Source organism: Sinocyclocheilus rhinocerous, unplaced genomic scaffold, assembly GCF_001515625.1.
Source record: "Sinocyclocheilus rhinocerous isolate Xijiao unplaced genomic scaffold, SAMN03320098_v1.1 scaffold1376, whole genome shotgun sequence".
Classification (NCBI taxonomy): domain Eukaryota; kingdom Metazoa; phylum Chordata; class Actinopteri; order Cypriniformes; family Cyprinidae; genus Sinocyclocheilus; species Sinocyclocheilus rhinocerous.
This window is the reverse complement of record NW_015646354.1, coordinates 634,274-648,881: the sequence shown is the minus strand read 5'-3', so window position 1 is coordinate 648,881 and position 14,608 is coordinate 634,274. Positions and strand designations below refer to the sequence as shown.

The 14,608-nt window shown below is 36.6% G+C and overlaps 1 protein-coding gene across 1 annotated transcript in view; it reads left to right on the top strand.

Moving 5' to 3' along the window:
• Positions 1–14,608, top strand: part of abtb2b (ankyrin repeat and BTB (POZ) domain containing 2b) — a 53,353-nt gene that overhangs the window by 22,416 nt on the left and 16,329 nt on the right. Inside the window, exons 3-4 of the mRNA XM_016511592.1 lie at positions 5,430–5,579; positions 9,843–10,050. Coding sequence (XP_016367078.1) covers positions 5,430–5,579; positions 9,843–10,050 — 358 coding nt within the window. The remainder of the gene's footprint in view (positions 1–5,429; positions 5,580–9,842; positions 10,051–14,608) is intronic.

Genomic DNA, 14,608 nt, shown 5'->3' with positions numbered 1-14,608 from the left:
AAAAAAAAAAAAAAAAAAACAGTAGGTTATACTGAGGTAGAGTAATAAAGTCAGTTTATAATCTTAATTGGTTTATGATTTTATCATATTATTCTGTAAACGTCTGTAAAAATGGTGTCAGTCATTGCTGTGAAATGTAATGACCATTCATGAATAAGTTTATGTTCATTTGATTGATATTGCACCATAAACAGATTGTAAAAAAATAAAAAATAAAAAAAATTGTAATCATAAACAATATTCTGTTATTCTAAAATTAAAATGTATAATATTTCAGAAACAATAATTCACTATTGCAAAAATAAAAATGTAACTATTTCATAAACATTATTTTGTTATTATACAGAAACAATGTTTCCCTGTTCTAAAATTGAAATTTTAAAATATTATGGAAAATATTTCAGAATTAGCAATTCACTGTTCTAAAATTTAAAATGTAACTATTTCATAAACAATATTCTGTTATTCAAAATATTTATAATACATTTATATTTCAGAAACAATAATTCACTATTGTAAAATAAAAATATAACTATTTTATATACATTATTATATAGAAACAATATTTCTCTATTCTAAAACTGAAATTAAAAATATTTCAAAAACAACTTTTAACTGCACTATAACATAAATTTCTATAACATCATTTCTTTTTAACCCTAAAACACAACGCAATGCAATACATAATTCAAATTACCAGTAAACACCTTTGAAAAATATAAAAAAATTCCTTCATACTGCATTAACATACTAGATTGGGCTACTATGTTAGATTTTAACTTTCAGGAAAAAACCTTACTATTCTAAAATTAAAAATGTAACTATTTCAAATATTATTCTAAAATTCCTAATGTATAATATTTCAAAAATAATAATTCACTATTCTAAAATTAAAATTCAAACTAACCCAAACTGTTTCAAACTTCACTCTGTCGACTCTTTCTAACAGTTTTCACAATATTCATGTGTGCCTGTCTAATTGGACACCTGCAGCTTCTGATGAAACCTATACGTGGACATACTTCACAGGCTTGTCAAATAACACCCTTGATGACCCTTGGGAGTGAACGGTAACCGGACTGCAGTGTTGAGAGTGAGTTGAGTGCAGTTGCAGGCATGTGTGCTCATTGTAAAGCCGATTCCATTGTAAGGAACGGCCAGAATCAGCAAATACTCCAGGTTTTGTCCTGCCCTATATACAGAGAAGCAGACTCACACACAGACGCTTTTCCCGCTGCAGCTGGACAAATTTGTTGTGGGTTGGATTTTCATGCAGGGGTTTAGAATCTCGTTTGATGGAGCCGAAAGCCTCTCATAAACGGCGGTTTCTCGTGCTGCATCCAGCCACATCCTAGGTTTGTGTGTGTGTTTGTGGATAGATATGCACATGCATCTGTGCATTTGTTTGCAGCTCATCTGAATTAGTGCAGAGTCATATTATGCACGCTATTTGATCCATAATGTAACAAACAGCATGACGAAATTCGAAATATAAAACAATATTGAAATGGGAAGTCCAGTAATCATTTACTCACATGTGTACTTCCTTGAAATTCTGTCCTTCACTTAATTGGACAATCATGGAGAACTAACCAAGCAGTATATTTTTATACCTAGCCATATGTTTCATATTTACAGTCACGAACCACAGGAGAGGAAATCAGGCCCTCTTGAAACCTCTGCTTCCTGTCAGCTGTATTAAGTGGTGCTTGCTGTAGCAAATATCACTGTTCATATAGGATCTTATGTATGAAAAAAGAGTGATATTTCTTCTGTTGTGTCACCTTGTTGGTAGCCAGCCACCCTGAAGCTGTAAATGTGCCGTAATAAATGTAAATCACAGACACCATTAAGAGGGTGTTTACTGTAAACAAACGTTTAGCTTTGTCTACTGGAATTTATGATGCCAGTGTTCGTGTCTGAGGAGTCAGTCCCATATGCTTTACTCTTACCACACTGTGGTATTATAAACAGCCTGTATTCATGAACACTGGAGCCACCCTCATCTGTAAATGTCTCGAATCTTCGCCCTGTACATGATAGAAGCAGAAAGCATGGGCTTATCTAGAAACTGGCCCTGTGGGCAGAAAAGCACTTCTAAACATTCTGGATGGAGACTTTTAGTCGCTTAAAGGAATAGTCTGCGTTTAGTGCAAGTTAAACTCCATCGACTGCATTTGTGGTGTATTGATTACCAAAAAAAAAAAAACACTACTCGATAGCAAAAATATGATGAGGCACTTACAGTAAAAGTAAATGGAGCCAATTTTTGCAGCAATGTGAAGCTTATACTTTTATCAAAGCACAAAACTTGTGTATTATTTATTGTTTATTGTGTTGTTTAAATCATTTTTATAGTCGTTTAAGGGAAACGAGGAAACAAAACATTACAATCGGATACAACTTTACATAGAAATCTGAATTCGCATATTGTTTACGTCTTGTAGCTGTGGTACTGAAACTAGTTATGATTCCATCCAAAGTTGCGAATTTTACTTACGTGCAAAAATTTGAATATCCCATAAAACATTTGCAAATAAAGCACTGTTTACATGTGTTCAAGAGAATAAAATCGTCACTTCTTGGGAAACTGGCGCAAAGTGTCAAAATCTTCTTTTTTTGTACATAATGAATGCACCACAGAGCACACAGACGAACGCTGTCATGTTATCTTGCATTCGGATGCCTGATGTTTGGGAAGGCAATCGTGTGAAACAATTATGGGAGGGGATTATACCAAATCATTTTGATGATGGACTTTGGCTCTGGCATTTCAAAATAATATAACATAAAATAACATTGTAGATGGTGTGCGATAAGATCGGTCGTTCAATCACAGGATCTGTTGAGGCAAAGTTACATGAGTTTTTTGATGCACATTGAGGAATTTATTCAATTTCCATCGTAGTGTGTTAGCATGTCTTATTATAAAATTATAAGATTCAATTTAGCACATACGTTTTTTTATGCATATTTTTAGAATTTATTGCTACACATCATATAGAACATACTTTTTTTGCGGTTAAGTTCTTCATCAAATATACAGTAGCATCTACCAAATAGTAGTATGCGATTTTGGATGCAGCAAGTTTTAATGGTTAGGAATTGGCCCCATTCACTTCCATTGTAACATTCTTACTATAACTAACGTTTTTTTAGGGAAAGGAGAGAAATTAAATTTAAATTTACATTTTGTGTAGCCACAAATCCTTTGAGGTTAACTTGTTCTAAACCTGGAATATTCCTTTAAAGTTCACAGATGGGATAGGGATCCGTCTTTCCAATGAAGAGCCTTCCATAAATCAGAAACAGGACTCACAATATTGCTTTGTTTTTGCTTCTCTGGTAGGGTTCCTTGCTTGTTTCCTTTTCCTTGGCAGGACACTCACCCCTGAAGGCCAAAGCAAAGCTTTATCCAGGACTACAAAGAACCAGTGGGAAACTTAACTGCACAAGTCTCCCCTTCCTTGATCGCTCTGTTTTTCCTGATCCTTCCATATGGACAGGAAGTCACTACTGGAGACAACTCAACTAAATCAACCAACGATGGCTCAGCAAAAAACAAATTTAGAGAAGAAAATTGTAGGATGAAGCCATGACCGTCTCATAAACAAAACTCACTATGACTCACTACGTCCAAAACATCTCAACAAGACTGGAAATATGAAGAGCTGAAGGAACCGAGCAAATAATTTCATGTTACGTAACTGTAACAGTTCTTTATCTGCCATAAATCATTGCTTTAATAAAGCCACCCTGGTCTTACGCAATCGTTTAATTAGGCAGACGGTCAGATTAAAGTGTAGAACATGCTGCATCGCTTTGAGAACTGACTCATTCCAGTCAGATTATACTGGGAAAGGCCTGTGAACTCATCAACACCAAACCACCAGGTTGTTCTAGAAATCTGCATTGTGGACGTGAGAGGAGATGTTTACAGAGGAAGTGACTGTCCTAAGCTTGTGCAACCTCTGTTATCAAAGACAACACCTTGGAGACAATAAGACACAGTTCTAGTCACCAGTCATTGTCGTTCTCGTGATTTATGTTCAAATGTAATTCAGTGGAAAGTGACGTTTATAAATAATGTTGTTTGGATTTAGTCATAAAGTGTTTCACAATCGCACAACAGAATCTCATGCTAATTCTCACATTTGTTTTTGTGTTCCTTCCTGAAGGACGTAAACTTTAGAATTAGTTTGTTTGGAATCGTTTTTAAGGTTACATTGGGGTTGTGTATCATAATGGCGCCTTTGTTTTTCTGATCTCTCCAGTGACTGCAGTTTCGAAAGTGGTAAATACGGCAAATGAATAACTGTTTTTGTGTAGAACAAGTCTTTATAAAGTTTATTTTGCATCTAAACCTGGAAAAAATGGCAAGATGTCACTCCATGGACAACGCCCATGTTTAAATTTAAATTTGGTTTAATTATATGTCCACAGAAGACCATTTCTTGCATTGATTGTCAAAGACTTAGACTTGTTTTGGAATAAAGGTGCAGCCACATTGCGAAATTTCACAAAGATTATCAAAAAGGATGTATGAAACACGTCACGTGTTAACAAGGTGATTGAAATTAGTGTTGGGGAAAGCTACTTTTAAAAGTAATGCATTACAAAACTACATTACTCCTTAAAGGCATAGTTAACCCAAAAATGAAAATTATGTCATTATTTACTCAACCTCATGTCGTTCCAAATCCGTAAGACCTTCGTTCATCTTCGGAACACAAATTAAGATATTTTTGATGAAATCCGAGAGCTCTCTGACCCTCCATAGACAACAAGGATCCTAACGCGATCCTAACACGATCAAGGCTCAGAAACGTAGCAAGGACATCGTTAAAATAATCCATGTGACATCAGTGGTTCAACCGTAATTTTACGAAGCTACGAGAATACTTTTTGTGCGCAGAGAAAACAAAAATAAAATAAAATAATTTAAAATAACTAATTGCGTTACTTACTCTTTACGAAAAGTAATGCATTACATTACTTTTGTGTTACTTTTGTCACATGGGTCGGGCTTGTTTATTTATTTTTAATAACAAAAAACCCAAAAGTAATATTTTTGGAAACAATAAAGACCCTTTCACACCAAAAAGTGAAATTAATAAGCCTCAGACTGAAGGAAGAGGTTCTGCACGTCACTCCCAATTTCTCTCAACACGGGAACAGGAGAGATATCAGTGAATACATGTTAAAAAAGTAACTTGCATTACTTTCTTGAAAAAGTAACTCAGATGTAATTTTGTTGTAAATTTAAAAGTAATGCGTTACTTTTCCAGTTACTTGAAAAAAGTAATCTGATTACGTAACTTGCAATACATTTCCCCAAAATTTCGCCAAGCAATTGTAAATGTGACCACAATGGTAAAAGTGTAATTTTCACATTTCGTCTTGACTAGTTTCCTGTCTTTATATTTTAGGTGTTCTGTCACTTCCGGCTCATTTCAGTCCATACACGGAGGGACGTCAGACGGGGTTGGAGAGCAGAGAGGATGCGTACGCTGAACTGGAGCTGCGAACACTCGAACAGGCCTTACTGGCTACATGTGTGGGCAGCATCTCCGAACTGAGTGAGTGTCTGACTTCCTGTCTGTCTATTATGTCTGATATTCTTTGTTTTGTCTGTTTCTCTCTCCTGTCCATTATGTCCATTATGAATCATACTGAATCATTTACAACTCAGAAAGGTCACATTTAAGCTACAGCTTATGAGAAGGTTGGACACGGTGGAATTTTTCAGAATGACGCTTATCGCAAATGTCACATCCTGAATATTAAATGCAATTTTAATTTGCTTTTTATATTTGTAACTTTGCTTTTTGTATTTTGTTTAAAACTTTATATTGCTAAGTTATAGATTCAGTGTTAATATTGAAAATAATAGTGCATCAAATAATAGGGCAATATAAATATACAATAAAAGTAAATAAATATACAAACTAAAAGTATTTATTTTAATTATTTTAATTTGCATATTATTTCGCATATTTCATATACTTTTTATATGCATATGATTTTGCATATATATTTTTCAAAGTATAAGCAACATAAAATAATGAAATTACATTATTTTAAATTGTATATATATATATATATATATATATATATATATATATATATATATATACACATTTTATTTTATATACTTTGATACAAAAAATGTGTACATATGCCAAACTATAAACTACACAAGTTTACTATTTTAGGTATGTCACTACCTGTCACAGTGCTTGACTTGACACGTAACAGAGTCAAGATTGCAGCAAGTTTCATACAGAGACACAATTGCTTGTTGCTATCCCTGCAAACACAACATGGAAAAGGAGATAATGTGGATGCTGTTTATCTTTCCGGACTGATTAGCCTATTATTTTATGCTCTGAATAAACACCACTATGTCGTTCCCAAAGAGGAGGCATGTTTGCTTTCTAAACAGAATGTTTAGTGATGGAAAGACACGAAACGAGTGTGGAAGTCAACTAAAAGTCTTCTGGTGCCTTAAGTGCCTCTTGTCTGGTATTCTAGATAATTCCTGCAGGATGTTATGGTGTTATTAGACACACTCCTATCAGGATTGAAGGAAGATGAACTGCTATACCAGTGTCTCCTCTGACTTCATGATGCCTGACTCATCTGCACTCAAATGAAGCATGTCTGTCTCAACACGGTTCCCTTGATAAAAGCAACATCTGGTCTGGGATTTATTGTCTGGACTGGATTTTATACAAGTGGAAAGCTGAACAAATGCAATTTAGCTGAACTTTAAAGTGTAAATACAAAGATTACAGTGCCTTATTCAGCAATAGTCTGTCGGTTCATTGTACAGTGTTTTGGTTCCCTCCTCACAGGAGTTTACATTTGAAAATGGGATATTTCCCTTGCAGTGAAAGAGTTCCCTTGTTGGCATGGGTTGCCGTACTCTGAGCTGTTTTACCTGTGTTTACCCACCATGCCACAAGCCCAGCGGTGGCATGGTTGGCGGCTTACCGATGGAAGGCACGAATTTCCTACTGCAAAAACCGAACACTTTGCTGCTTGTCTCCCACAGCACAAGGGCACGTTCAGCAGGACATTAGCAATCACACACAAACTCAGTGAATTCAGTGAGAGCTGTCTTTGTGCACTGCCTGTGATGTTGGCGCCTCCCCATGAGCTCTCATGTAGGTTTGATCCAGCTGTACCCAGGAGACCGATGGACAGTGGGGCATCTGTACGTCCTCAACTGCCCTGGAACGCTAGATACAAATGGGCATCTACACAACCTAAAATGTGTGATTTGGCATGTGAAAAATTTGCTCTGTTGTTGGTAGCTCTTTCAGTCTGAATTTAGAGGAATGGTTGAAAAAGAAAAGCCTGTTATACTTCAAGCAAAATCCAACAACAATATTTGAACAATATCAGGCCAAAATGAAGCTTGTTTGGAGCTTGTTTCAGGAATTTGAAATAGCTTGAGAAAGCGAACGTCATGGAAAAGTTTGCTCAAGCTGGTAAACACCTTTGAACTATCACTGGTCTATAGTGATTACGTAATAGGCAAGCAAAATTGAAGAACAAACTTATGAACCGTGATATCATTTCAAACAAAATTAGGCCAAAACAAAGTTTGTTGTGGGAGTTCAAAACAGCTTGCCAAAGCAAACTTTATGGAAAACATAATTCCAGCTGGTAAATACCGACGAACTACCACTGGTCTATGCGATTACATAATAGGTAAGCAAAATTGAGGTGAAATTCAAAATGAACTGATGTGACGTCATTTTGAACAAAATCAGGTCAAAATGAAGTTTATTTGGAATTTGTTTCAGGAATTTGAAACAGCTTGTGATAGTGAACTTTATGGAAAAGTTTGCTTGAGCTGGTAAACACCTTCGAACTATCACTGGTCTATAGTGATTACGTAATAGGCAAGCAAAATCAAAGAATAAGCTGATGTGAGCTGATCGTTTCGAATAAAATTAGGCCAAAAAAAGTTCATATTAACTTCATTGTGGGAGTTCGAAGCAGCTTGCCAAAGCGAACTTTACAGAAAACTTTGTTCCAGCTGGTAAACACCTTCGAACTACCACTGGTCTAACTACCACATTTAACAAAATTAGGCCAAAATGAAGTTAATTTGAAATCTGTTTCAGGAATTTGAAACAGCCTGCAAAAGTACATTTTATGGAAAAATTTGCTCCAGCTTGAATAAACCTTAGAACTATTGTTCCATGGAAATGACATAGCAGGCAGGCGGACTCAAAGCAAAATTCTAACTGAAATTGCAACTAACTTTCATGTTTTCCATGTTTAAAACTGTAAAGCTTGTTTTAAAGTTATCTATTGTATAAAATAAATGACTTGACTTGACTTGACTGGAGTCCTGAATTGCAGAGCTGGTGCAAGCCTATCTTCGTCACTATGATGCTTTCTTAACTGCTGCTTTCTCACTCCTGTCAGTTTTGTTGTTTATTTTGTTATCAAGAGGAAAGGTCACAGCACATATTTACATGTTCAAATTCTAAATGCCACTCCCAATAGCATAGGCAGTGCCGGAGACATTAAACTGCTGCTCAGGTATTTCAAACTTTTTTTTTTTACCCTAAGCGAAGGACAAAACAGAACTTCACTTCAAGTATATCGGCCTTTAAATTGCAACAAGTATTACCATTAGCTTTGAGGATGTTGTATTTAATATCTCCAGTCCAATCGCACTGATCTCAGCCTGCAGGGCAAGCATTAGTAGAAAACTAATAGAAAAGCCCCAAACTTCCTGATTGCTTCATAAATTCTCTAAGACCCTAGGGCCTGGCAGAACACAATAAGGCCCCTATTGCTGCAAGTTTGGCATCTTTCAGATAATAACGGAAGATTCTTCCTACTCACAAACCACTCTGTGGTTTGAAAATGAACCCAAGGGGTGATTTCCACAAATGAAGTCTACATTTTCCCACAAATGGAGTGGCCAGCCCACAACTTTGCTTCTCAAGTTAGCGTAGACCAATACATGCATTGAATCTTGATCAGTGTATCCATATGTAGTTTAGTTATTACCTGGACTGTTTCCTGCTACGTGTTGAGAATCCAGGTTTCATTGGATGCCTTGTTGGTACAATCATAAGGATGTTCATATGTTGTGGAACTGTGAGATACATGAGGGAAAGACTTCAGCAGGTGGGTGTTTCATCTCCAACGTTGCTTAGAGGAGGCACGTGTGCTGACTCGCTCACATTAGCTTTCCACATTTGCTATGAAGGCCAACTTGTGGTTTTTGGTTTCAGTTAGTGTCCAAGGTCTTGTAAGCTTCCGACTGAGCTCTGGTGATAATTTGATATCTGGGTCAATGACAAATAAGAAGAAAAGAAAAAAAAAAAAATTTAAAAATTGAGCGTACATTTTGTGTTCATGTTGGTTTTATATGCTTTTGAAAACCTTTTTGTTGAGAATTTTTTTTCCATTTTCAGCTTAAATTGAATGATTTCTTATTATTGTCACAAAAATGTATGTATTTCAAGATAGAAAAAAGTTATGACTTTATTTTTGCATGGTGGTTGCACCACATGACATGGATTTTTCAAATGTTTGTATAACGATTTAAAAATTTCATTGATTTAACAAAAAAATCAATAATTTCATTTATTTTGCTTTTTTTCTTACATTATGATATCAGGACAGTTGTACCACCCTGACATTTTTGAACTTATGCTCATTAAAAAAAACATTAAAATTTAATCATAGACTATGTATATTCAAGATATTGTAAGAAAAAAGTACATTTTAATCAATTAAAATAATCTCTGTTAGCCCGATCTGATGCAAATATCTTAAGTTTCTGATTGATTGTTTGTCATCATCAGGTGACCTGGTGTCACGGGCCATGCACCATATGCAGCGCCTCAGTTCTGTCCGTCATGGGCTCAGTCCTGCACGTCATGCCCGCCAACAGCCTGTCTCCTGGTCTCCGGATGCCCTCCACACTCTCTACTACTTCCTGCGATGCCCTCAGATGGAGTCCATGGAGAACCCCAACCTGGATCCGCCCAGGATGGCCCTGAGCAAAGAAAGGTGAGCCTCATTACTATTCCCCTCCCATTAATCCAGTCTCCAATTCACACAATGTGTGCTAAGCTAATTAACAGCCCAAACCCCTAATGGTCCATTGGTATGTAAGTAAACACTGGAAATCACACAGCCTGAAGGCACTTTAAAGCTGTTAATGATATACTAGAAATGTGAGGAGCTCCTCAAACTCCTTTTCCAGCTGCTGTTTCCTGGAAGTTCATTGTAACTTGTTCTTAAAGAGAGATTGGTTTTAAGAGCGGGTCATTAGGTGTCCTGTCTTGCTTCAAGGATGTCTTCAGGATATTACTTGCTTGCTAAAGGTAAATACGAAGGTTTATATTATGCAGGGTTCAGTTACAGGTGTACTGTAAATATTGGCTCTTGGAAGGATGCCTGTTTGTGGGATACAAAACTAGGTGTAACTATGTTGAAGAAGTTACTTGGCAAGCTGAAAGCAACTTTATTTTGAGGCAATCAAACAACAGCAGCTAGCATTTTGAAAAAGTAGTCAGCTATGCTAGCTTCAGGCTACTAACAAAAGCTATGTGTTTCCATTACCAATCAAAAAATTTGCCCAATGGAAACATGCGAATTTCACAGAAACTCCCATATATCGCAATTTTTTTTCCCACTGCGGCACGTTTCAGAAGCGTCCCAAAAGCAGCTCTCCACTTTGCTTCGCAAAAGATACACGCCTACATCTTTGATTAAAAATAATGGCTAGTGCTGTGGCTGTGATAAACATAAACCTACCAACATCTGTCGACATGACTTATCGCAAGAGGAAAAAATTACATTTTAGTTGGTTAATGGAAACGCTGTGATTTCGCAATAGTTTTTTATCTACCTTTATAAAATATCGCAAAAGTTTTGTGCAAATCTGTAATGGAAACGCAGTTAGTGAAACCATTTAAAGGGAAAATTCACTACCTCAGCTCACTCAGCAGGACATAAATAGTAACAATGTAGCATTTTGTCTGTTACAGTACGTCCTAGAAAAAAGTAGCTAGTTACTGGAAAAACTACAGTGTAATCATATTGAAAACATCCAAGTGACTGTCATACTACTGATAAATGTACCATTGATTCTTAGCTAACATTCTTGTTTGTAAGCTCTTTGAGATGCCTTATCTTGACATGTAGTACATTTTGCAGTTTAAATGCAACAAACTATAGAAAAATCAGCCCAAAAACAATGCCTACATGATAAATGAGTCACACAGGTACAACAATTTCTGGAAGCTCTTGCTGTGTCCAAAAACAAAGTAAATCCAGACTTTTGTCGATGGGCTCAGATGTTTGTTTCCTCCTTTGATGTGTTGTTGTTGAATGCCAAGCACAATTGTCCACATGTGATTGTGTGTATACGTATGTGTGCAATTATCAGGTTGTATGTTGAGTAAGTAAAAGGCAAATCTTGCTATTGGCTGCAGCTGGTTCACTTGTGTAAGACCTTCAACTAACAAACTTAAGTGGAAAACAACAATGGAGCCTTACTGCCGACTCCAGGACTCCAATCATGAATCTCTCTTAACGATCATGCCAGGAAAGATTTCCAGCAATATTGCTGAGCGCTTGTGTATGTGGTGGAGTAGCAGAATGGGATACAGGTGGTGCTTCAGTCCTGGCTGTAATTACGGTAAAGGCCTCGATCATTATTTAAGGTCTCCTCAACACGCCTTCTATTGAGTCTATAAAACCTTTGCTTGAAATGAAACCACACGTGCATTGTGTGGTCCTAACAGAGGCCTGTAAACGGAAAGGGGGCGTTACGGATCCAGTGAAGTTTGCTTATGTGAGCTAGAGGTTAGTAATAGTAAGTGTTGATTTATGACGGGTATGTGTCTCCTATTGAGTGGGTGGAGAGAGAGGGAGGAAAGGGTCAGAAAGGTGAACGGGAGTGCTGGGTGGTAAGTGGTCGCATATCAAGGAGGCACTGTAAGATGAGAGGGGTGACCTCTCAGGACTATGACCCCAGATCAGGACAGAGAAGACAAGACACATCCATACATACTGCCTAATTGGAGTATAGAATGCTTTCATACTAAGATTAAGTTTCTAAAATGAGGTTCAGAGTAAGTGAACTTGTTTGAACATCATTTTAGAAACATCCAACTACTTCTAAGAATACATATTTCTATGAATGTGACCGTAAATCAGTATATCAGTAGGTCAGGTCTCTTTGCACACTAAACAAAAACTGTTCACCAACACGTCTAGTATTAAATTAACCATAAAACCTTTTTATTTCTGTTTGGCCATGTTTTCTCACCCACTGAAACAAGTGAGCCAGCCAAAATAAAATCATGCTGTTGGCTGTTTTCTGTTTGACCAAGTTTCTTTTTTATACTCACCTACTGAAAGAAGCCAGAAAATAAATAAATAAACAAACATGCTGTTGGTTGTTTTTCTGGCATGTCTAGTATTAAGTTTATTTACTAACATTTTTCAGTTTGATCATTTCTTGTCTCACCTACTGAAAAAAGAGAGCCAGACAAACAAAACAAAACAAACAACAAAAAAAAGCTAAATAATGATGTTGGCTGTTTTATGTTTGACCATGTTTCTTTTTTATTCTCACCTACTGAAAGAAGCCAGAAAATAAATAAATAAACAAACATGCTGTTGGTTGTTTTTCTGGCATGTCTAGTACTAAGGTTATTTACTAACATTTTTTAGTTTGATCATTTCTTTTCTCACCTACTGAAAAAAGAGAGCCAGACAAACAAAACAAAACAAAAAGACAAAACAAAACCAAACAAAAAAGCTAAATCATGCTGTTAAGCTGTTAGTCTGACACATTTAGTACCAAGTTCTTAACCCCCCCCCCTTCACAGACCGAAAGTGAGCCAAACAAAACAAAACCAAATCATGCAAACAAAGAAAACAAAATCATGCTGTTGTCCTCAGTTACCTGTCAAACAAATATTCATCATATATATATATATATATATACACTATATTGATATACACATATCCTTCATTAGAAAATCATAACAAACCTAGCGTTGCATACTGAAAGGAGTTATGAGTAATATATCTACTCATAATATCTACCGCCAAGCCGTATGGTGATGGTTATTAAACAATAATTAAATGCAGCCATTTTGAATGAGCTGTAGAGCACTAATTAAACTATAACACAGTGTTATTTCTATAATTGAGGACTCGTCTGTGGGAAACACATTTAAAAGTCACTAATCAACTGATGTATAGAAAGACCTTTTTCAAAATCTCAGTGGTGGGCTGTAGTACACTGTTTACACATGATTTTTAAATGGAAACAAATATACAAAATAACTCTCCCATTTAAAGTAATGCTGGGATTTATCATCATCCGCCGCCAAACCGCGAGAAATTCCTGGCTTGAAAACCACAGCGTTTAATATGCAGCGGCCATAGAGTCGCCTGCCAGACGCTAGTGTTTGTATATGACTCAGAGACATGCTTCAGCATTATATATGTTTATAGCGAGGGAAGCAGCCGTGTGGTCTCAGTAGTGAACTCTTAATCACGTTACACATCTCTGGTGTAATCTAGTCACGTTAGAAGCCTTAACACGTGTGTAAATGTCTGTGCTAGTCCGCCAAATTAGCCCAAAGCGCTATACGGTTTCCACAAGCCCTGATTAGCCGTGCTTTGATGTAGGCTCCAACTGAGCTCGGATTTCAGGTCGAAGGCCACGGGTTGAACTTGAGCCCTTGATTCAGAAGCGCGGGTCATTGTTGAAGCCTGACCCAAAGGCCAAACGAACAAGAGATGGAGGGACGCAGATGGAAAACCTTGATGACCCATAATAAAAAAAAGATCTTGGTGGATGTTTTCTATTTTTAATTATGCTATCTTTGAAAACCTGGTGCACTTTATTAAAAATAAAATAATTTTTTTATTTTGGAAAACCTGGTGGCTTATTATAAAATAAAAATAAACCAATGCTTTTGGTGGCTGCTTACTATCTTTAATTATGCTTTTTATTTTTGAAAACTTGGTGCCCTGCAATACTATCATTAATAAAAAAAATATATATATATTTAATTAAAAAAGCAACTGAGCTCGGATTTCAGGTCGAAGGCCACGGGTTGAACTTGAGCCCTTGATTCAGAAGCGCGGGTCATTGTTGAAGCCTGACCCAAAGGCCAAACGAACAAGAGATGGAGGGACGCAGATGGACTTTTGCTTTTCACTAGCGTGGCGCTCTGACAACAGAACAAAGGCGAGGTTGTAAAAATGTTGAAGAGCTTAAATTTCATGCTGGTTTTGTTTTTCATTCATAAAAGAGTAGGTCAGAGGAGTGGACTACGCATCAGGAGTTTACATTTGTGTGTGTCCCTAAACATGCTAACAGAGCTATTGCCGTGGGTTTTTTTTGTTTGTTTTTTTTTGTTCAAAAAGATGTAAGGGATCAGTAATTCCATTTAGGAATGTAAAAGAGCTGACAGGCATAGTATCAAGTGTGTTTTTATATTTGAGTGTTGTGCTTTTAAGTGATGCTGTTATTTGCTGCTGCCAGAAGCACCAGGCACATTCAGACTGACAGTTCCCCTCAGATTTCTGAGAAGTG